The sequence below is a fragment of the Camelus dromedarius genome, chromosome 31, assembly GCF_036321535.1.
Source record: "Camelus dromedarius isolate mCamDro1 chromosome 31, mCamDro1.pat, whole genome shotgun sequence".
In the NCBI taxonomy this organism is placed as follows: domain Eukaryota; kingdom Metazoa; phylum Chordata; class Mammalia; order Artiodactyla; family Camelidae; genus Camelus; species Camelus dromedarius.
This window is the reverse complement of record NC_087466.1, coordinates 8,443,184-8,466,515: the sequence shown is the minus strand read 5'-3', so window position 1 is coordinate 8,466,515 and position 23,332 is coordinate 8,443,184. Positions and strand designations below refer to the sequence as shown.

Below are 23,332 nucleotides of genomic sequence, written 5' to 3'. Positions count from 1 at the left end.
CCACGGGGTGGCTTCACGCTGGGCATGGAATCCTTGAATTCCCCTACAGCGTGTGGCCTCTGTCCACATTTCCGTGTGTCCTGCTCCGGATGGCGGGCAGGCCCCCACTGGATTCGAGAGCACCAAGCCCCAGCCAAGGCCGGCCGGCCGAGCAGCCTTCGGCATTTCTCTGCTCTTTGTGTTACGTGTTGATTTAGAATTTTCATTGTCAGAGGACAAGCTTTTTCCCCTATTTGCAGATTCTTGGAAATGGCTCCACGATACTCGTCATCCCCATTACAGGAGGAAGTTCAAGTTCAGAGAGAAAGCTAATTGTTCGAGATCACCTTGATAGCAGTCGGCACAGTGGAGCCTCCGTCCCAATTCTGTGCGTTTTAACAGACCTCCTCAGAGACTATCTTTTGCCACCTGAATCTTCTGAGAGAAGCAGGTTCTTGGATTTGGGTGGAGGAAAGTTGTCCATTTCAGACGTTAGTAACACAGTTTGAAAATGCAGTGTCTTCATTCAGTGGGTGATCGACCTCAGGGATCTGATGAGGTACCCCTGTGACTTACGTACACTCTTACCGGAGGTGTTGATTTAATCATAAATATATCAATAATTCCTTAAAAGATAAGATGCCATAAATTTCTTGTTAAATAATAGGATACTTATTAATAGTGATGGCAGTGTTATAAACTGAGGCCAGCTACATAGCAGGGGTTCATACTGTTTTCTCACCCTTAATACATTTTTTTGCTTCCCGATGCACCCTTACTTTAAAAAGCAAAAGGAAAATTCACATCTCTCCCTGTTGGGAGGTAAATGGGGATCCCTCGGCTTGAACATACTTGTCGGGTATTCACGATGCATTAAGGATTTTTTTATGTTACTCATCTTGTTAGTGGCACATTCTAAATTGCAGTAGAAAATTAATGACAGGTTGCATGTGTAACCTTCACACAGAAAGTTCGCAGATATCGTAGTGGGATGGAGTTTTGTTTGTTGGAGACACATTAGTGAGTCCATCTGTGACTTGCCTTTTTCACCTGCTGATCCGTATTCAGCTTTTCCTTGTCAGTAACATACAGTTGAGTCTCAATTCAAGTCTTTTGAATTGCTGTGTGATATGTCATGAAACCCTTACCCACCTAACCCTGTGCCCATAATCACAGGTGTTGTTGGAGAAGATGCTTACCTGTGTATCTTTGGGCCTACGTGTGAGTCTTTCTGTAGGCAGAGAGGCTATTTACCTAGAGGTAAATAAGATATGGACATTTCCAGTTTTCCTAGGTGATGCCACATTGTCCTCTATATTTTCTGGACAGATGGAGCTGCAAAGAAATTTCAAACTTCATTCCGAAGTCTTAATGTTATTGTTTATTTGAGATCATCTCACGTGGGCAGTTATTTCTTGCAGACCGTACAGCTAAAGCTGGGTAATAAGGACTAAGACTTTAAATGAAGGGATATATGAGAACAGAAACTAAGTAAAAACCCCAGAAGGTTCAATTTGAACTGAAAAGATTTTAAATTCATGATTATTTTTTCTTTCCAAGTGTATGTATTTGTCAGCTCCGGCTGAAAAGCCCGAGAAACAGCTGCGGCCCCTGCACAACCACCCTGGGTGTGGGTAGGGGCTGGGCGAGCCGAGCTTAGAACCTCTGTTACCTGTCTTATCAGAACACAAGGGTGCTGTCCAAGAGTTGGGGAGGGCATCACGTCTAACAGATGCAGAGCCCAGCAGGAGGACTTCCCTCTGGCCAAAGGTGGGGCAATTTGAACAGCAAAAGAATGTGACTGTAATCGACTGAAATACTCTGAATATGCTGTGCATTCAAACCCTTGTGATAGACAAAATAACAGCCCCTAAGATGTCTGCATCCTGATCCCCAGAACCTGTGAATGTGTTGGGTCTCACGGCAAGAGGGTATTATGGCTACAGATAGAATTAAGGCAGCTGAAGTGCTGACTTTAAGATAAAGAGATTATCCTGGGTGACTCTGTGGGCCCTGTGTCATTGAGGCCAGAGGGTCAGTGTCAGAGGGGTACAGCATTCACTAGAAGGAACGGACCACCCTTCCCGGCTTGGACTGATGGATGGGGCCATGGGCCAAGGAACGCGGGCAAGAGGCTTCTAGAAGTTAATGAAGGTAAGGAGATGGGTTCCCCACTAGAGCCTCCACCAGGAACAGCCCTGCCTGTACTTTGATTTTAGCCCAGTGAGACCCATTTCAGACTTCCTAGATCTTTACCTATCTGGAAGATAATGGATTTCTGTTGTTTTAAGACATCAGGTTTGCAGTAATTTGTTACAGCAGTAGTAGGGAACTGATATCCCATGCTATCCAAAAAAAAAAAAAAAGAGAGAGAGAGAGATTCTCCAAACAAAACACTGTATTGATCACCACTGGCAGTGAAAATAGGGCACCAACTCTGTTTCTGAAACGTGGCAATGAAAAAGGTAAAGGATTAAGCATTGGGTTACGTTTCCTGTAAGAACTTCATTTTAGGGTAACCAAAACCCCCTGGTTGATCAGGCAGTTGCAGCAGATCAGTGTGTAAGAGATGATGGAATTAGGAAAAAAGTCATCATTTTGCAACTTTTACTAAAACTATTGATTGAGGCAAAGATCATCAGTGTATGAAACCACTAAATGGAAGGTTGATGGGGGAATTTTAAATGGAGAGGGCAGACTTTTCCAACTGAATTTTCACACCACTTAATATTGGGGCTCAGGACAGGCCAACCCCAAGCTCTGCCTAAGTGGCATACTGATGATTTTGAATTAAAGTTACTTGAGAAACAACCAATGCAGGAAGAACACTGTGACTCTCCTTTGTCTCCAGAAAGCAGGAAATAAATCTCCCATGTGCACAGGAGACCGAGAGACATCCTTATCACCAGAGATGGAGAATTCCGGGCCGAGAAGGCTGTGTAAACAAAACCTTGTGACTTCTTCGCTAATTTACTACCCCAAGCCCACATGTGTCTGTCTTGTCAGTTCTTCACTAATGTATTGTTTGTCTAAAAAGTATAAAAGCTGCCTGCTGTGGTCATTTCTTTAGATCCTATTTCTATGAGAGCTCTGTATGTATGAATTAAACTTGTTTCTCCCCCTACCCTGCCCCTTTACTTTGTCTTGTATCAGTTTAATTATTAAATGGGCCAAAAGAACCCCAGGAGGGTAGGGGAGGAAATTTTCCCCTCCCACACTAAGAGGAAGTAACTATGTGTCTCCTTATATGAGTCAGTACGAAGTACCAAGACCATCCAGTGAGTGTTCCTGCCCCTAAAGATGGACTTGAATGTAATCAAGTCTTCAAAGCTGACTTCCAGCTTACAGGAAATATGGAGAGAGAGGAACAAGCTGAATGATCTTATGAGGAAGCAAATACGCAAATCCCAAATGGGGGACATCCTCCAGGACTGCCATCTTGGTTTCCTCCCTCAGTTACTGGCGTGAAGATGAAAAGTGGGTGGTGGGGCTAGAGAGGGCGCACTACAGTCAAATGGACTTAAGAGATAGAGTAACCAAATGAAGGCGTGGGTCTTGATTACATTTTGATTCCCACCCAACTCTACAAAAGACACCTCTGAGAGAATCATGGACATTTGATCTAGGAAATGAGCATTAGATCTTCAGGAATTATTATTTCCAGGGTTGGGTTGTATATGTTCAACTGAAACATTATGCTCTATACCAGAAATGGACACAACATTGTAAGCTGACTATACTTCAATTAAAAAAAAAAAAGACAAAAGAGAAGTCAAAGCAAATTTGGATAAATGGGAGGGTTACAAGATATTTCTAGATAGGGAGACTCCGTATTGGAAAAGTGTCAGTTCTCTCAAATTAATCTGTCCCAGTGAATATCCACACAGGAATTTTAAAGAATGTGATGAGCCAATCCTCATTCGTCTAGAAGAGAAAAATGGGCACAAACAACCAATAACATTTTGAAAAATTGAAACAGTGGAGATCTGCTCTACCCAATGGAAAACATTGCTTTGGGAATTTAAACAGTTTGTGCTCGGTAGCGGCACAGACACTTAAATGGCGCGGGCTGGAAGATCACACGTGTTTGCATATTTATATTCGTCTATGTAGTGTAATTTGATTTTACCTTACAAATACCAGTGGCATTTTAAGTCTGTTAGAGATAGGATTGCACGTGATAATTGGCCATCAGGTAAAGTCATAATTCCTCCACATTGTACCAAAAAATAAATTCTCAATAGAAAAATATAAGCAAATATATTTAAAAAAATTTTTTTAATTGAAGTATAGTCAGTTTAAATGTGTCAATTTCTAGTGTACAGCACAATGCTTCAGTCATATAGGAACATACATATATTCGTTTTCATATTCTTTTTAACCATAAGTTACTACAAGATACTGAATATAGTTCCCTGTGCTATACAGTAGAAACTTGTTCATCTATTTTATATATAGTAGTTAATATCTGCAAATCTCGAACTCCCAATTTATCCCTTCTCACCCCCTTCCCCACCCTGGTAACCGTTAAGTTTGTTTTCTATGTCTGTGAGTCTGTTTCTGTTTTGTAAATAAGTTTGTCTTTTTTTTTTTTTTCAGATTCTACATATAAGTGATATCATATGGTATTTTTCTTTCTCTTTCTGGCTTATTTCACTTAGAATGACACGGTCCAGGTCCATCCATGTTGCTGCAAATAGCATTATTTTATTATGGCTGAGTAGCGAATATATTTTTGTTACTCTGGAGTATATAAGGCTGTCCCAGGGAAACCCCAAACCTGGAAACCATAAAGGAGAAAATTAATTAATACATGACACAAATGAAGAGTTCCCATGTGACGAATGGTATCGTGTACAGATCAACAGGCAAGTAGTTGAAAAAGTCACATTGAGTGATCTTGCACAGAGCATATTCTGGTTTGTAAGTCTGTCCACCCAGAGAGTGCTTGTTCACTGAGGTTCTAGACTGGTTCGCATGGTCTTAGGGAAGGCTGAGGGGCACGGAAGCCTGGCCGTCTGTGTCCAGCAAGTCAGCATTTTTCCCAGTTGTAGAAACAAAACGTCATCTGTCAGTCCTGGCAAAGGAAGTGTTTGCTGTAAAAAAGCCGAGAATAGCTGGACATCCATCTCAAGGGTGGTAATTTAGGTATTCTTCACACATCCTTAGGAGAATAAGTGAGTCCAAAAGTGGAGGCTGTATGCTGGCTGGCAGTTTTTTCTCTGTGTGTGTGTTTAATCGCTGCCATCCTTTGTCTGTTTCCTTCAGTTATTTGGCTCAGGCTGATGTGAGTTATTGGACGCTGCCCGAGTGGTCCCCTTGCTTTCTCTCTCACTTCATCTTTGCCAGTGGCCCCTCGGGGTCTGCAGTTCAGCCCTGTTATACTAGACACTGCACCCCCCCCCCATGATTGCCCCTGTGGACGCATATTTGTCACACTACATTGGGACTTCCAGCTCATTCCACTGTCACCCCTCTAGACATGGCCCCCTTCAGGGCAGAGACCAGGTGGGACTCATCGTGTATCCTTAGTGTCACGGGCAGTGTCCAGAAAGGATGTGCTACCTAATTTGAATGAATGAATGAATGAATGAGTGACACAATGAGCAGATGAATGAATTGCCTTTTCCTCCCAAAGAGGATGGCTGTGGCGGTATTCATAACACTTGGCAGGAAATGGTACGACAGTGTCGTATGACACACAGTGGAAACTAAAGTAGGAGGGCTTGGGGGTGGTGTCCTAGTGACAGTGACCCCACCCCGGATCCCGGACGATGAGGAGGAGAGGAGAGGTGTTAGCGAGAACGGCACTTACAGAAATACCGAGAGCAGTGGAGAAGCCCTGCGTGGCTGCCGTGCGAGGACAGAGGGAAGACGTGGTTGATGAGGTAGGGCAGGGCCTCTTTGTGAATGCTCCCTGTAACGTGCTAAGGAGTTTGGGCTTTGGGCAAAATACGAGGCCCTGGGGATCTTGTAAATGAGATAATTCCATGAAAAATCACTCTTGGAAATAAGGAAGATGCTCCCGGCCCCACTATGGCCTCTCATTGTCCCCAGCCTTCCATCCTCTAATGCTTATTCCACACAGACAGAGACACCTCCCTAAGCCCTCGAATGAAGCTGCTTATGTATCGCTGCTGATTCAAAAGTATTTTGAGAAAAAGGTAAATGGATTCTTCCAATCCATGAGCACAAGAGATCTTTCCATTTGTATCTATCATCTTCAGTTTTTCCTTCGTCAATGTTTTACAGCTTTCAGAGTATTGGTAACCTTGGTTAAGTGTATTTCTAGGTAATTTGTTGTTTTTGATGCAATGGAAATGTTTATGCCAGTTATAAAATTCTGGTTTTTGAAGTGAGGGAAAAAAAGTGAATGAAGGGCCGCAAATGGCAAAATGTCCTTTTTTATGGATGACTTGTATTCCATTACATATATCTGCTGCATCTTCTTTATCTGTTCATCTATTGATGTGCAATTAGGATGCTTCCATATCTTGGCAATTATAAATAATGTTGCTGTTAATAGCAGGGTGTATGTGTCTTTTTGAATTAATGTTTTTGTTTTTATCGGATATATGCCCAAGAGTGGAATTGCTGGGCCGTATGGTGGTTCTATTTTTGGGTGTTTGAGAAACCTCCATATTGTTTTCCATAGTGGCTGTACCAATTTACATTCCTACCAACAGTGTGTGAGGGTTCCCTTTTCTCCACACCCTTGCCAACATTTGTTATTTGTGTTCTTTTTGATGATGGCCATTCTGACACGTGTGAGATGATATCTCACTGTGATTTTGATTTGCACTTCCCTGATATTAGTGATGTTGAGCAACTTCTCATGTTCCTGTTGGCCATCTGCATTTCCTCTTTTGGAAAAATGTCTGTTGTTCAGTTCTGCCCTTACTGTAAATGGACTGGTTGTTTGCTTGTTTGCTTTTTAATTTAAGTACAGTTGATGTCAAATGTTAAAGAAAGAAAAGGTAAATGGATTCTAAAATGATTCTTGTAACCAATTTGAAGGGACGGTTTAGATCACAAGGTTTTAGTAGCTTTGATGAGATAAACCTGATGACGCCATACATTTATTTGTTCATCCCTCAAATTGTATCTGTTCGGGGGTGACTTTTGTGTATGATGGGGTTTTGTTTTGGTTAATGAAATTCAATAATGTTTAGTGTCATTTTAATATCATGTAGTATATTACAGAGGAAATGGCATTACCAACAGGATGGGAATTGTCAAAATATTGGAGGAAAAACCACAAAGGAATTCGCATTTAGCTTAATTGGGTTGTGATCTCCTGAATATAGACTGTCTCATAGGGAGTTGTTTAATGCTATGCAAATTACATGCAAGACTTTGCTGCCAAAGATCTGGTGAACCTCGGCACCTCGGGAAGAGCTGACAGCAACATTGCGCCAGATGCGTTTAAAGACCTCTTCAGAGTTTCTATCTGGCGGAGTTTGGTGGTTTTCAATCCAGTGGTAAAGTTTTTACCGTGACTCTGGATAATGTAGCTCTATTTCGGGTATTTAATGAATAGTTAGTGGAAAACATTTAGTAACTACACATGGAAGAAAGCAGTTTCCTTTTGAGGGACTTGAATCTAGGGATGACTGCTTAGTCATCCTATCTTAAAAAAAAAAAAAGTTCTGCTTTTTGGGTTTCTTGATGGTCGAAACAGGTAACAGCTCTTATCTGGGTGGTGCTTCCAACAAAGCCACCTTGCTAGATCTTTACAACCACCGTATGTGCTACTAGTTTTTTTTAGGTGGTATGTTACATATTATTTGAAAGATTTGTCTAGATGCATTTTACTTTGGACATCAGAGTTCAACAGAATTAAACTTCACACAGAATGCAAAGACTTTTAATAATGGGAGCAATCTTGCTATCCTGCCTTTGGCCAGTAGAGAGCAGATTCCTGGTGGCTAGTCTTTAAACTACTTTGGGTGGGGGAGGGTATAGCTCAGAGGTAGAGTGCGTGCTTAGCATGCATGAGGTCCTGGGTTCAATCCCCAGTACCTCCCTTAAAAATAAAAATTTAAAAAAGAGGAATTAAAAAAAACTTTCTACAGTGAAAATTTCAAGCATATACAGCAGAGAATCATACAATCAAATTTATGTCATCATCGCTCAGCTTTATGAGTTATCAACACATCGCCAATCTTGTTCCATCCATACCTTTTACTTTCCTTTAGATTATTTTGAAGCATACCTAGACGTGGTATATCATTTCATCTGTATTTCTAAAAGATAAGCGCTGCTAAAATGCCAAACATGAGCATAACACATTGCCACTGCTAAAGAAAGTAATACTTAACTAATATAAAATATTCAATCTATTCACATTTCTTCAATTTTTTTTCAAGAATTTGTTTTTCCTTGAGTTGAGTTTCAAATAAGATCTATATGTTTTGTCTGATTGTTATTTCTTTTAAGTCTTTTTTAAACTGTAGATTCCCTATCATTTTCCCTCTTGAAACTTTTTGTTGGAGAAATGGGGTCATCTGTTGTGTAGAGTTTTCCCACACCCAGGACTTTGCTGTTTTCATCCTTCTGGCATAATAATAATAATTATTATTATAATTATAATAACACCCCAGCTTTATTGAGATGTAATTAACATAAACTAAACATATTTCAAGTGTCCAATTTGGTAGTTTGTCTGTAAGTATTAAACCAGTACCAAAATTAAGATAATAAACATATACATTATGTTGTCTCCCAGCAGTTTTCAATTCTGTGATACCAACTGGGTGCCCTACAATTCAATTCATTTCTGACACTAACTACCCAGAGTGGGGGCAGACCCCCAGATTAAGGGCTCTGTCCCACAAGACTGCCCCCACTTCAGATGCTAGCTGCAAATTGTGTCCTAAGTCTATCTGCATTTCTACCTGACTGACAACAAATTTGGACGTTCCTATGACCTTCTTTTTTGGAGGGTGGTAATTAGGTTTATTGATTAATTTTTAATTTACTTTTTAGAGGAGGTACTGGGGATTGAACCCAGGACCTTGTGCATGCTAGACATGTGCTCTACCACTTGAGCTGTACCTTCCCCCAACCATGACCTTCTTAGGTTTGCTATTTCACTAGAACAACTCACAGAACTCAAGAAATCCCTATGCCTATGATTAGTTTAATTATAAAGGGTACAACTCAGGAACTACACAGTGGTTGTTGCACAGGGCAAGGTCCTATGGGAAGAGCTGAAGTACAGGGCTTCCGTACTCCATCCAGAAGTACCACCCTCCCAGCACATCAGTGGTTTCACCAACCTGGAAGCTCTCCAGACCTCCTAGTTCTAGAGTTTTTATTGAAGTTTCATTACACAGGCACAATTGGTTACAACATTGGCTATTGGTGATTGAGCTCCATCTCTAGCCTCCTGGAAGTCAGGTGGTGGGGCTGGAAGTTCCAACCCTCTTATCACGTGGTTGGCTCCTCTAGCATCCAGCCCTATCCTGAAGTTATCTAAGGACCTTCCAAGTCACCTCATTAGCATAAACTCAGGTATGGATGAAAAGGGCTCCTTATGGATAAGACATTCCTATCAGTCAGGAAATCCCACGGCTTTTAGGAGCTCTGTGCCAAGAAGTGGGACAAAGACCAAATGTAGCTATTTTTTAATTTTCTATGTATATATCATCTCTAAAATTTGTTCCTGCTTCTTTGTAATCAAACTATATGTAGTTTTTTTTTTTTAATGAATCTGTTTCCTTTTACTCAGAATAATTATTTTGAGATCCAGCCATGTTGTAGCAATAAATTATTTCCTTTTTATTGCTGAATATTATTTCATTATATGGATATCCAGTCATACCTGACCATTCATTCACCCACTGTGGACATTTGGGTTGTTTCCAGTGTTTGATCATCACAAATAAAGCTGCTGAGAACTTTCATGTACGAGCCTCTGTACGAGCGGATGCTCTTATTTCTCTAGGAGTGGAATTGATGGATTATATTGTGGTTTATGTTTAACTTATTATGAAACTGCCCCGTTGTTTTCCAAAGTGTTTCCTTTTATATTCCCGCTAGCAGCGTATGGGAATTCTAGTCATTCCACATCCTTGCCAGTGGGTGGTATGGTCAGTCTTTTCTAATTTTAGCTACTCTAGTAGGTATGTAGTAATATCTTGTTGTGATTTTAATTTGCCTTTTCCCAGTGACTAACGTGGGGCATCTCTTCACATGCTTATTTGCCATCCACATGTCTTCTTGGGTGATACGTCGGTTCACATCATTTGCCCATTGTTTTTTACTGGGTTGTTTGTTTTGTTATTCTTGAGCTTTGAAAGACCTTTATATATGCTGGATACAATTCCTTAATCAAATATATGACTTGCCAGCATTTTCTCTCAGTCTGTGGCTTGTCTTTTAATTCTCTCCAGTGGCTTTTGAAGAGCAGAATTAAACCAAAATTCAATAACAGAAAGATACCTGGAAATCTTCAAATATCTAGAAATGGGTCCACCCAGTTCAAGGAAGAAATATTAAGAGAAATTAGATAATAAGTTGAGTTGAATGAAAATGAAAACAGACTTAATGTCTGTGAGATACAGCTAAGTCAAGGCCTAGAGGAAGTTTTATAACATTAAATGGTTATATTAGAAACATTTAAATTCATTCATCTGGCTTTTTTAGAAGTTAGAAAAGGGGCAAATTAATCTCATGGTAATTATAAGCATTTAAGTAACAAAGAGTGGAAACCAATGAAATATAAAAAGTATAAATAGTAGAAGAAAATGAAACAAAAAGTAATAATCAATACAATTGATAAACCTCTAGCTAGACTGATCGAGGAAAAAAGCACAGTTTAACAACAAAGAGTGAAGAATTATCACTCACTCTTACATTGAAAAAACAGTGAGGAAATACAATCAACTTTCAGTAATCTGACAACTTAGATGAAATAGACAAATTCCTTAAAAGATAGAAGTTATCAATACAAAATGCCAATACAAGGAGAAACAGAAAATAGGACTAGCCCTGTATCTGTGAAAGAAATGGAATTTGTAATTAAAAACCTTCCCACAAAGAAAATTTGAGGCTAAGATGGCTTCACTGATGAGTTCTAGCAAACATTTAAGGAAGAATTAATACTGTCTTACACCAACTCTTTTGAATTAAATTGAATAAAAAGGAATGATTCCCATCTTACTTTATGAACCACATTATCCTGATACCAAAACCAGAGAAGCTATTATAAGAAAAGAACAAGACTTGTACACTGAAAGCTATAAAATAGTAATAAGAGAAATTAAAGAAGACTCAGATAAATGGAGAACTATGTCATATTTATGCATTGTACACTTAATATTATTAACAGGTTAATGTCCCCCAAGTTGGTTCAACCAAATCCCCGTCAAAGTGTCAGCAGGCTTTTTCTGGGAAGAAACTTCCATGTTGATTTAAAAAAACTTACAGGCAGTGAACCTAGGATAGCCAGAAAAACAAACAACAAAACCAAATGCAGTAAAACAAAGTTTGGAAGACTTAGATGACCTGATTTCAAGACATACTAAACCTAAAGCAATCAAGGTAATACAGTATTTTTATAAGGATAGTTAGATATATAGATCAGTGTAACAGTATAGTCCAAAGATAGACTTATATATATTTAGTGGGTTTTTTTTTTAATTGAAGTATAGTCAGTTTACAATGTGTCAATTATTTCTGGTGTACAGCATAATGTTTTAGTCATAAATATGCACACATACATTCGTTTTCATATTCTTTTTCACTATACATATTTAGTGTTAAATCAACAAAGATGCCAGGATAACTCAATGGAGAAAGGATAGTTCTTTCAACAACTGATACCATAACAATTAGATGTTATAAGGCAAAAAAGAACCCTGATTCTTACCTTGTGTCATACACAAAAATTTACCTGAAATGGAGCTCAGACCTCAACATAAAATCTAAACTTTAAAATTTCTAAAGGAGAATACAGGTTAAAATCTTCAGGACCTTGAAATGTGAGAGATTTCTTAGCAGACTGTCGGCCAAAGAAATAACCAACACATTGGAACTCATCCACGAAACACTTGCGCTCTTAGAAGGACTTCGTGAAGGAAGTGAAAAGGCAAGGTGCAGACCTGGAGAAAATATTATCCTTGCATCAATTTGTCATCGGATTGTTCCCCAGCTGTGTAAAGAAATTTTACAACTGAGTAATAAGACTAACAACTCAACTAAAAGATAGGCAAAAGATTTCACTACACTCCTCACGAAAGAAGAGATGTATATATCCCAATAATCATGTCCAAAGATGTTCTCCATCACCATCCATTAGAGAAATGCAAATTAAAATACAAATTAAAATCAAATGCTACTCTACACCCAACAGAGTGGCTAAAACTAAAAAGACTGACAACCGAAGTATTGGCAGGGGATGTGGAGCAACTCTAACAGTCATACGTTGTTGGTGGGAATGTAAAATCCTAGGACCAGCTTGGAATATGGTTCAGCGGTTTCTCATAATGTTAAATACAACTTACCATATGACTGCCAGTCTCACTTGTAGATATTTACCCGTGAAAAATAAAAACACATGCCCATGAAATGATTTATACACAAATGTTTAAAGCAGCTTTATTTATAATAGCCCCAAACTGGAAACAACCCAAATGTCTATCAACAGATGAACAGATAAACAAATGGTAGAATATTCATACAATGACACACCACTTGGCAATAAGAAGGAGCTAAATACTTACGCACGCAACAATATGGTGGAAGCTTGTTTATGCCGAGTGAAAGAAGCCAGACACAATATACACCATATTGTATGATTTTATTTACACAAAATTCTAAAACTGCAGCAAGTCGTCCGTATTAACAGAAAGGAGATCAGTAGTTGCCTGGATCCTAGAATATGGGGAGATTGATTGCCAAGGAGCACCTTTTGGGGGTGAGGGAAATATTTGATGTCTTGATTGGGTGAGTATTATATGTTTAAAGCTCATTTAATGGTACACTTAAATATGTACTTAATTACATATCAGTTAAACCTATACCAATTAGTTTGTTTCAAAAAGTAAAAAAAAAAAGGGGGGGGATAATGCCAAATTGCTGCCCATCAGTGGATGACAGAGATTTAATTCCTACTTTGTCTATTCGGATAATTGCTTTTGGGGTTCACTTATTGAATGATTCCTCCTTTCCCCATTTTTATGCCTTGCCACTTTATTCCGTGTCAAAGTTCCATGTATGTGTGGGTCAGTTTATGGGCGTTCCGTTCCATTTTATTGATCAGTTTGTTTATCCTGTCTTAATTATCTTAGCTTCATAATAAGCCCTGTTGTCATTTTTTCCCTTCAGAAATGTCTTGGCTGTTCTCAAGCCTGCATTGTTTTGCATACATTTTATAAACAGCTTGTCTGTTTCTGTGTTCTAGGAAAAATCCTGTTGAAATATTGTTTGGGATCTTAATTGATTTTATTCATGAATCGGGGGTAGACTTTGAGTTTTTGCAATATTAAATCTGCCTGTTCCTAACTGTAGTGTATCTTTACATTAAGATCATCTTCAACGTCTCTCAGTACAATTTTGCAACCTCCCTGTAACGTTCCTCCCTGCACATATTTTGCAAGATTTATTTTAAGGCATTTGGTGTTTCTTATTTCTATCATAAGCAAAATCTTCCTTCTAATTAATCTTTCTCATGGTTTATCACTGATATAGAAATGTGTTTTTTTTAATATTAATCATACATCTGGGGAACATTTGCTTTTGCTTTAGAAGGAAACTCATTAATCGATTAGCAGAGTTTGTCACGTGTGTGTACACACTTTTAATATTTTTGGAAAGTGGTGGTGTTGAGTGAGAGCTTTCCCAAAGTCCTCAAGTTATTTTTTGTATGTGTAAGTTTGGCCCCACGTCACAGGAGAGGGTCCTAGCTGCAGCTGTGACGTTTCCAGCTTGAAATTTAGTCAGCTGGTCATGCAGTCACGGAGGTCAGTACCAGGGGTCTCTCGTCAAGCAAGTTTCCTTGCACAAAGACATCTGCGTACTTGCCGTTCTAGGGGTGGTTGCGTGTGACGCAGGCTGTCATTGTTAAACCCGTGTTACCCTTCTCTTCTAGTATCCGGAGTGTGATGCAGAAGTATCTGGAGGAGAGACATGAAATCACCTTCGATAAGATTTTTAATCAGAAAATTGGTAAGTCTGCTTGTTTGTTTGGCAAACTGTAATTCCAGTAGTGGTATCGGGTGTCCCTGCAGAAGTGTATAAATGCAGCCCCTCGTGCTTTTACAGGCTTTATAGCTCCAGCTGGGAATGAAGGAGATTGCGTGTAATTCGTAAGATGCTAATTGGTTACTTATATTCCCGGTAATATCTCTTGTCAGTAAGCTATTGGGAAACAGACTCATTTGACTCTAGGTTTTAAGGCAGTTTGGGAGGTGGGGGGGGGCTCCCCAAATCAAAGGACTGGGCATTGGTTACCAGAAAGAAACCCTCTCTGTTCAGACCTGAATCTGAGGTCCGCAGCTTCTCTGACTGTTCTCGAACTTTCCGTGATCACAGGGCGTTGGCGTGTGTCTTCACAAGCACCACCCCACTCTCGTGGTTGGCTGTCTCCTTCCAAAGTGGAGGGCTGATGAGCTTTCATGGGATTACGGGTTTCTTACGGCACTCATGGTTGTCAGTTCCACATCAGTCACTCTCACTCTCTTGGTTCCATTTGGAATCTCTACTTAGCAGGTCCCCAGGACTCCCTGTCATGTACACAGAGCTCAAGGACCCATCGCTCACTGGCTGATGCTCTCTGGCTGGTGCTAGTCTTGGCCTGTGCAGATGTGTGGTTGTGCAGGAGTGTTCCATGGTTACCAACGGTTAGCGCCCCAGAGAAACTGGGACAGGACGGGAATTGCCTTAGTGGGAATTTCAAGGCCCACAAAGGGATGAAGTAGTATTTTCTCACCTGCCTTCTGAAAGGCTGCAGTTTGTTTAGAGTTGACTGTTGGCCGGGTTAGATGAGAACTGTCGTCTGCATTTTTCCTCCCATTCCCCCAAATCATTTCATGCCATTAGCAATTTCCTAAACAGCGCTTTATTCTCAAAGATAGGACCCATCTTTCGATCTGCTAGCTGGCTACAATGTGAATTTGCCCTTAGTGATGTCATAAGCAGATAACGCTGGGGTTTTTACATGGAAACAGCGTAGCTGATATAAAACTAGGAAGCTCTTTTTCTCTCTTTGCGTCTTGTTTGCCTCCCATAACTATTCACACGAAGTTTATAGAGGAACTATGTCTCAGTTTGTAAATTAATTTAATCCTAGAGGAAATTAAAACTGCAAGGAGTTAAGGTCCTACCAAAGTTTCCCAGAACTCTACGTCTGCATTTATTTCTCGGTCCGTGATTCATAGACACAGACTGACTGACCCACTCGAGACTGAATATTCTCCGAGATAATTCCAGGTCCCCCTTCCATTTACAGGTAAGGAGGTGTAGACTCAGGTCGGTGAAGTGACTTGTTCTGATCTGACATTCTCCTTTTCTGATAGTTCTTCAAAGACTCTTGGAAAGGAAACCATGACTGTAAAATATACTGTAGAGGGTCACCCAATAAAAGCCAGATAGATTTTTTTTTTTTTAATTTTTAGAAAGAGTTATGGTGACTTCTTTTGTTCAAGTAAAGCAGAAATCGGTGCGGAAAGTCCCTAGATTTTTGTGAATGACTTTTTGTCAGAAATTAGCCATCTATGAAGGCAGTCTTCTGTAGATATGGCTTCTGTGATAACCCACAAAATACAGAGGTCAGAAGGTGGATGGGTGCCGTGGAGAATCAGGCCCTCTCTGCGGACGGCGCGTGGGGCTGATGGCCCCTCTCCAGATGGAGACATTTCATCCTGATCATCATGATTTGGTGGGGGAGCAGATTTGGTTTCCATCTCATCCTTTATTGCTTCTCGTTGCTTTCATGGTGTTTGGTTAACTGCCATCTATGTAAATGCTCCCCTGTGCTGCTGTTTTTATCCTAAAAAAAAAAAACAAAAAACCCAGAAAACAAAACTGTCGTGATAACAAGATTGAGAAACTCTGTGTCTTTGGGAGGAAAGGGAAAAAAGGAATTCTTTGTTACTTAAACAAAAACTTTTTTTTTTCTTTTTGGAGGGGCAGGTAATTAGGTCAGTTAGTTAGTTAGTTTGTTTATTTACTGGGGGTACTGGGGGTGGAACCCAGGACCTTGTGCATGCTGAGCACAGGCTCTGCCACTGAGCAATACCCCACCCTACTTAAACTTTCAAGAATGTTTTACAGCTATGTCGAGGTATATTTTATATAGCATAACATTCACCCATTTCCTGTATACAGTTCAGTGGGTTTCCACAGAGTTGTGCGACCATCCCCACCATCCCACAGTAGAACGTTTCAACAGCCCAGAAAGCAACTCCATACCCGCCCGCAGACCCTCGCCACTCTCCCCCTGCCCCCCAGCCCCCAAATAGCACGGATCTAATTTCTTCCTCCTTGGAGTTGCCTGCGTTGGACACTCCACATCAACGGACTCATATAATACGTGGCCGTTTGCGTCTGGCTTCGCACAGCCCACTGTTTTCGGGGTCTGTCCACGTTGTAGTGTGTGTATCAGGACCATGTTCCTTTTTGTACTTGATAATACTCCACTGTGTGGATATGCCATGCTTTGTTTATCTGTTCATCTGCTGATTGTTTCCACTTTTTGGCTCTTATGAATAACGCCACTGTGAGAGGAAGGTATCTTTTAACGTGTCATTTGAGCAGGTGGTTCTCTTAAGTGGTTATTAAGACGTCCGGGGGGTTGTGACCAGCCTGCCTTGCTTCCAGTGTCTGAAATGCATTGAGGACTCTCTCTCTTTGTGGTTTCTGCTCCTTGCTCTCCCTTCTGTCAACCCCTTGCCTGTCTGCCGCCCGCCCCCCACCCCAACACGCAAGCCCCAAACGCCTCTTTTCCATCATTGTTGTGATTAAACCCTCACCTGAAGCCAACCCAGGAGCCTTTGATCTCTGCCTCTAATGGCATTAACTCCAGCCTCACAGATCCTTCCCTGAGAGCAGCTTCACTGGGCACTGATGGTCTGTGACTTTGATCTCAATTAAGCCGTTAAAAAAACGAAACTTGGTTGAGATAGGTAAATAACTCCTTTCCTTCCTCCTGACTCCTAAGCTTGGAGCCGGTGAGCCGGTCGGGAGGGTGGGGTGGGGTGCCAAGGTTAAACTTGGAAGGTCACAGGAGAGAACAGTGACGGGCTGGGGGTGGGGACAAGGTAAACGCGCCGGCACAGATCTGTCATTATGTTGGGACAGAGCTCTCTATATTTAACGTGTCTGGGGCTTGTCTGTCTGGTCCCTCTTTTTGCTCTGCGGCATTCCCGTTTTCCGGCTGGTGTTAGCTAGGGGTTGGTTATCCTAACCAATGAGTGGTGAGTCTTAGCTTAATATTTAATGATGATTCTTTAAATCTGAGTCTATACTCAGATTTTTCTGATTAAGTTAAAATGTCCTTTAACTCTTGGTTTTCTGCAATCAGGATCTGTATTGAAATTGTTAGTAACAAACCTTTAATCTAGAACAGGCACCTCACCGCATTCCCCACCCCTCGCCCCATTCCCCACCCCTCGCCCCCACCCCCCAGGAAACTGATGCACTGAAGAAACTGGTTGTATGGTAGAGTGCTCCACATTCTGGATTTTTCTTTTTGCTTCTTGATGATGTCACTTAAATTGCGCCTCTGCTTCCTAAATTTCCTGTAAACGGGGAGCTTGCTGCGCCGACAGCTTGATCAGCGTTAGGTTCGGACTTCGTAGCGGGAGGCGCGGGAGAGGAAGGGGTTGCTCTGCAGTTCCCTAAAGTGGGCTCAGGTGCGGTCGGCCGGCCGGCTCCTCGTTCAGCTGTCATCTGCCATCTGTTTCATTTTCACTGACGATCTTTGCCTAAATCAATTACTTTATTAGGAAGTTACAAAATGGTGAGTTTTCTCATGGCGCCATTTCTCCCACCTCTTTTAACACATCAGCTAGGGCTGTTTATTTGCCTTTAAAGACAGTCAGGTGTGGTTGGCAGATTTCTAAGCCCAACGCCCAGGACGTTTGCCTCCAGGTGTTACTCCCAGGGGTGACCCGGCTGCAAGAGATGCTGCAGATGTAACCGAGGTGGTGTTCTGGGTGGGCTGGCCTCTACTCACCCCAGCCCTTTGAAAGCGGAGAATTTCCTCGGGCCGGCAGCGGAAGAGGAAGTCGGAGAGACAGAAGCACAGGGAAGATTGGACATACCCTTGCCAGCTTAGCAGACGGAGGGGGCCCCTGAGAAGGACTGTGAATGCTCTCTGGGAGCTGAGGGTGACCCTTCCATGACAGACAGCAGGGACACAGGGACCTCAGTCCTGCAGCCATCAGAACTGCATTCTGCCCACAACCTCAATGAGTTTGGAAGCAGCTTCCTCCCTGGTGCCGCTAGATAAGAACCCAGCTTGCCAACACCTTGATTTTGGCTTTGCGAGCCCCCTGAACCGAAAACCCAGCAGAGCCTACCAAGATGCCTGACCTCCAGAACTGGGAGGTATTTATTAGTGCTGTTTTTAAGGCACTGAGTTGGTGGATTTTTGTTACACAGCAGTAGAAAGTTAAGAGAGCAGGATAAATATTTAGTTCTTTGTTTCTAATTTCCAGTTTTCAGAATAAAAAAGGTTAAGTGACAGCTGCCTTTATCCTCCTCATCCTTACATAGAAATTCTATAGAAATTCTACATCTTCTAGGACATCAATTAAGTTGATTCCTAATTTGCCGTCAGTAAAACACTCACTTAGGTATTGACATGATGTCCCTGATTTGGCTTGTTGAAAGGTTGGTTTCAAAGGGATACTGGTTACCAGACAGGAAAATCAGTTATGTTTAAGATGATTTTGCTACCATTTTCTTCTGTGATAGACTGAAATGATAATTTCATCATACAAAAGTGGGGTGCATAGCACGTGGTAAATTCCATCTGTCTGTCGACAATCTACTCAGCTTCTCTGTCTGCATACCCTCTCCTGTTAGGGAAGGATGTTTCTGATTATAAGGAGACTCCAAAATAGATGCTTAATTCATAAAGTATGCAAATGTTACTCTCAAGTACGAAGAACATCATGGTTAATGTAATATTACATCACATCATTATTGTCACGGAAGACCTTTTGTTTTCTCACACTGACTTCAGAGCTTAGTCCAGAGTTTGAATATTGATCTGTTTGAATTCGTGTGGGATGATGTTGGTGTCTAAAATGGGGTTTCTGGTCAAAACAAAATTTGGTAATTTTGACTCTTAAAAACAGCTTTTTTGAGACATGGTAAGATATGCCGTAAAATTCACCCACTGTAAGTGTATAATTTGATGAGTATTAGTAAACCTACAGAGTTGTGCAGCCGTTACCACACTCCAATATTAAAGCATTTCCGTGTCTCAGTGACCCCTCGTGCCTGTTTGTAGTCACTTCCTATTCCCATCCCAGCCCCAGGCAGCCTCTTATCTGCCTTTTGTCTCTATAGTTAGCTTGCTGTTCTGAACATTTCATATGAATGGAATCTTGCCGTTCCTAGACCGTAGCCTTTTGCATCTGGCTTCTTTCATTTCCCCCAAAGTTTTGGAGGTTCATCCCCGCTGTGCATACTAGTCCTTCATTCCCTTTTGTTGCTGAATGATGTTCCATTCTGTGGATAGACCCCATTTTGTTTATCCCTTCGCCATTTGATGGACATTTGAATTATTCCTGCCTTTTTTCTATTACAAAAATGATGTAGTTGTGAATGTTCACTACACGCATGGCTGTATGTCTTCATTTCTCTTGGGTCTGTAACCAGGAGTGGAACTGCTGGGCTGTATGGTTAGATTCATGTTTAACTTTTTTAAGAAATCACTAATTTTTTTCTAAATGGTACTATATTTTACATTCTCACCATCATTTTATGAGAGTTCTAGGTGTGCCGTAGCCTCATCCACACTTGCTGTTGGCTCTTTGATTCTCACCATCCTGGTGGGCACGAATGGTGGTGCTTGAATGTGGTCTTGATTTGAGTTTCCCCAGCAGGTCATGATATTAACATGTTTGTGGTGATGAACCGTTCTTTATGGCTTCCTTGGAAAAATGTCTACTTAAATCTTCTGTCCACTTAAAAAACTGATGGTCTTTATATTATTTATCATATGTTTCATATGTATAATTTACAAATATTTTCTCCCAGTCAGTGGCTTCTTTCTTCATTTTCTTGATGGTGAACTTTGAAGTGGAGAAGGGTTTAATTTTGATGAAGTCCAATTTATAAAATTTTTTAAATGAATTATACTTTGGTGTCATATCTAAGAACTTTTTGCCAAACTGAATTCCACAGTTTTTTTTTTCTTCTATTTTTCTTCTAGAAAGTTTTATCATTTTAGCTCTTACATTTAGGTCTTTAGTTGATTTTTTTTAAATTGTCATGTATGATTTTTTTTTTAATTGTCATGCATGCTGTGAATTGAGGGCCTAAATTCATCTTTTTTTTTTTGCACGTGGATAACCAGTTGTGCAAAAAGGTTGTTTTTTTTTTGTTTGGGGGGTAAAAAAAGTCTTCTTTCCCCATTGAATTGTCTTGGCTCCTTTGTTCAGAATTAATTGACCATAAATGTAAGGACCTGTTTTTTGGACTCTCAGTTTTGTTCCACTGATGTGTATGTCTGTCCTTATGCCAGTATCATACTGTCTCGATTACTGTAGCTTTATACTAAGTTTTGAAATCAGGAAATAAAAATCCTATTATCCTTTTCTTTTCAAAATGTTTTTTTGCCTCTTCTGGATCCTTTGCAATTCCATATGAATTTTAGTGTTAGTTTTTTAATTTCTGCAAAAAAAAATTCTGCTCAGATTTTGATAGGGGTTGTGTCGAACCAATAGGTCAATTTGCAGAGAACTGCCATTTTAACCATTATAAGTCTTCAATCTGTAAAAATGAAATGTCTCTACATTTGTGTAGGTCATCTTTAATTTCTCTTAGCAGTGCTTTGTAGTTTTCAGTCTTACATGTCTTGTTAAATTTATTCGCAAGTGTTCTAATGTTTTTGATGCTATTCTGAATGGAATTGTTTCTTTAATTTCATTTTTGGTAGTTCACTGCTAGTACATGGGAATAGAATGGGTTTTTGTATAGTGACCTCATATCCTGCAATCTTGCTGAACTAATTTATTAGTTCTAGTAGATTTGTGTGTGTGTGTGAATTCCTTAGGATTTTCTACATGCAGGATCCTGTCTCTGAATAAAAACAAATTTACTTCTTTCCAGTCTGGTGCCTTTTCAGTTTTTACTTTTCACTTTGATTTCTTAAACAGATATTAATGTTGGTCTCAAGCATATTTGGCTTGATTTCAAAGAACATTTAGGTAGAAAGAATGCTTAAATTATATTTGGCATTTGGGAATAAGGCATAAGAAATATGCCTTACCATGGGCTTTGAAAACAAAAGTGTACATTTTCTTATAAAAAGAATACATTGGAAAAACAGCAATTGCAACCTTTTAAGGTCCTTTTAAAAAAACTTTCTGAGCAGTCTTTAGCAGAAAAAAGATGGACATAGATATGTCATAGGGACCTATTTTTTAAAATTTGTTAGTTATAAAAGATCACAAAAATAGTTAAAAAGGAAAGAAAGAAAGAAAAAACCCAACACGCAAGCAACACAGAAGAAGACATTTTAGGATTACTCTTCTGGTCAATTTCAAAGAACGAACTTTCCAATCTATTTCATAATTATAAAATTATTGTTTGAAGTGCTTCTTGCTTCAAAACATAGTAGGTGGCTAAAATCCGCGAGTATTTACAACTGTACAATTTGTGGCTCAAAGACCAGAGTTACATTATAGCAAATTGAGACCCTGTAGAGAGGGAAATTTTAATCTGGCGACCAGCTTCCATCTTTGTTTTTCTCTTTTGTTTCCACCGTTGTCTGGAAGTGTTGGTTTCTGTCCCTGCACGGGGCCTTCCCCAGACAAATGCCCTCCCTGATTGACAGGTCTGGGTTCTAACCCTGTCTTATCTGCAAAACTTCCTCCCAGCAGTGAGCCCCAACAGAGAAGAAAACCCTGGGGCCCCATTCAGTTCTGCATCAATTATCTGTGCCTTTTGTGGAGACTTTTAGCAAGGGAGAGAGTTAAAGATCCATTTAGACTTTCCAATACCAGAGATAAACACTTGACTAAGCACAGCTAATTGGATTTTCAATGGAAGAGGCCCCGTAGCCACAGGCAGCTGGTGGTGAGGGAATCCAGAGAAGTGACAGGCCCAGACTCTGCTCAGTTTTCAACCTGTTTCCCACTACAAACGCTGCCCCGAGAGGAAGGACCCTGCATTGGTGGGGAAGGCTGTTCACCCCACTGGCAGGCAGTCTCTTCCGCTGCCTCCTAGTCTGTGTTGGCCCCTAGGAGCCTGGGTATCAACTCCTGGTACTGGAGTCTCCCCGAGCCCGGAGATGTCATCCTCCCCTGCCATGTGCGGCTCTGCAAACTGGGGCCACCTGAGCCGTCTGAGGCCGCTTTCCTTCAAAGAGAGTAAAAAGGCTTCAGCCAGTTCTGTGAGACATTCAGTCATCTTGTTTGTTTGTTTGAAGCCAGTTTATTAGGGCTGGGTCTCCGTTTTTTCAAGCCCATCATTCAGGTTCTAAGACCAGCCGTGATTATCGCTTCCCAGAAAAACTCAGATCTGAGATTTTCCTGGAATAGCACAATCCTTTAACATCTGCTGATCACCAGAACTATAGGAACGCTGGCACATGACCACTGGACCCCTGACCTGCAGGCTGGCAACTCTGTCTCTGATCTTTGAAGTGGTTGCTACTTAATTTTCCCTGCGCTCTTCAGAATGACTATTGGTTTAAGGCAGTGATGGCTCCCTGGGTACTAAACACGGCACGAGTGTTTCTACGCCAGGTTAAGTCATGTGACCAAATTCATGCAACACCCCTCCCCCCCCAAAAAGCAGAGCCTGAATGGGACTGTTTCTTCACAGCTGCTGTTTTCTGTCTGTCACCAGGAATAGTGTGGAAATTGGCGTGCATGTGGAGTTGGCTTTTTTTTTTTTTTAATAATATAACAACTATACAATTCCTGTTTCACGTATCGTGATACTAAAATCCAGAATTTGGGGGCAGTGCACAAAGATCTTTCTGTAGCAGGTCTACTTTGTGTGCTTCACCGAATGAGACATTCAGAATCGACGGTGTTTTAAGTGGCCCCTGGAAATGTCGCAGTGGAAAGATGAAGGCAGCATCAGGCCACAGAGGCCATTCCCCGGCAGCCAGCCAGCCCACCCTGCCGAAGGATGGGTGTGCAACCCAGAGGCTTGTGGCGTG

At 40.8% G+C, this 23,332-nt stretch overlaps 1 protein-coding gene across 2 annotated transcripts in view; it reads left to right on the top strand.

The window, feature by feature from the left end:
- The window catches only part of GRK3 (G protein-coupled receptor kinase 3), a 116,920-nt gene that overhangs the window by 10,091 nt on the left and 83,497 nt on the right, over positions 1 to 23,332 (top strand). For both annotated transcript variants that reach the window (XM_031442939.2, XM_031442940.2), the window contains exon 2: positions 14,075 to 14,151. In XM_031442939.2, the coding sequence (XP_031298799.2) occupies positions 14,075 to 14,151 (77 nt within the window). The remainder of the gene's footprint in view (positions 1 to 14,074; positions 14,152 to 23,332) is intronic.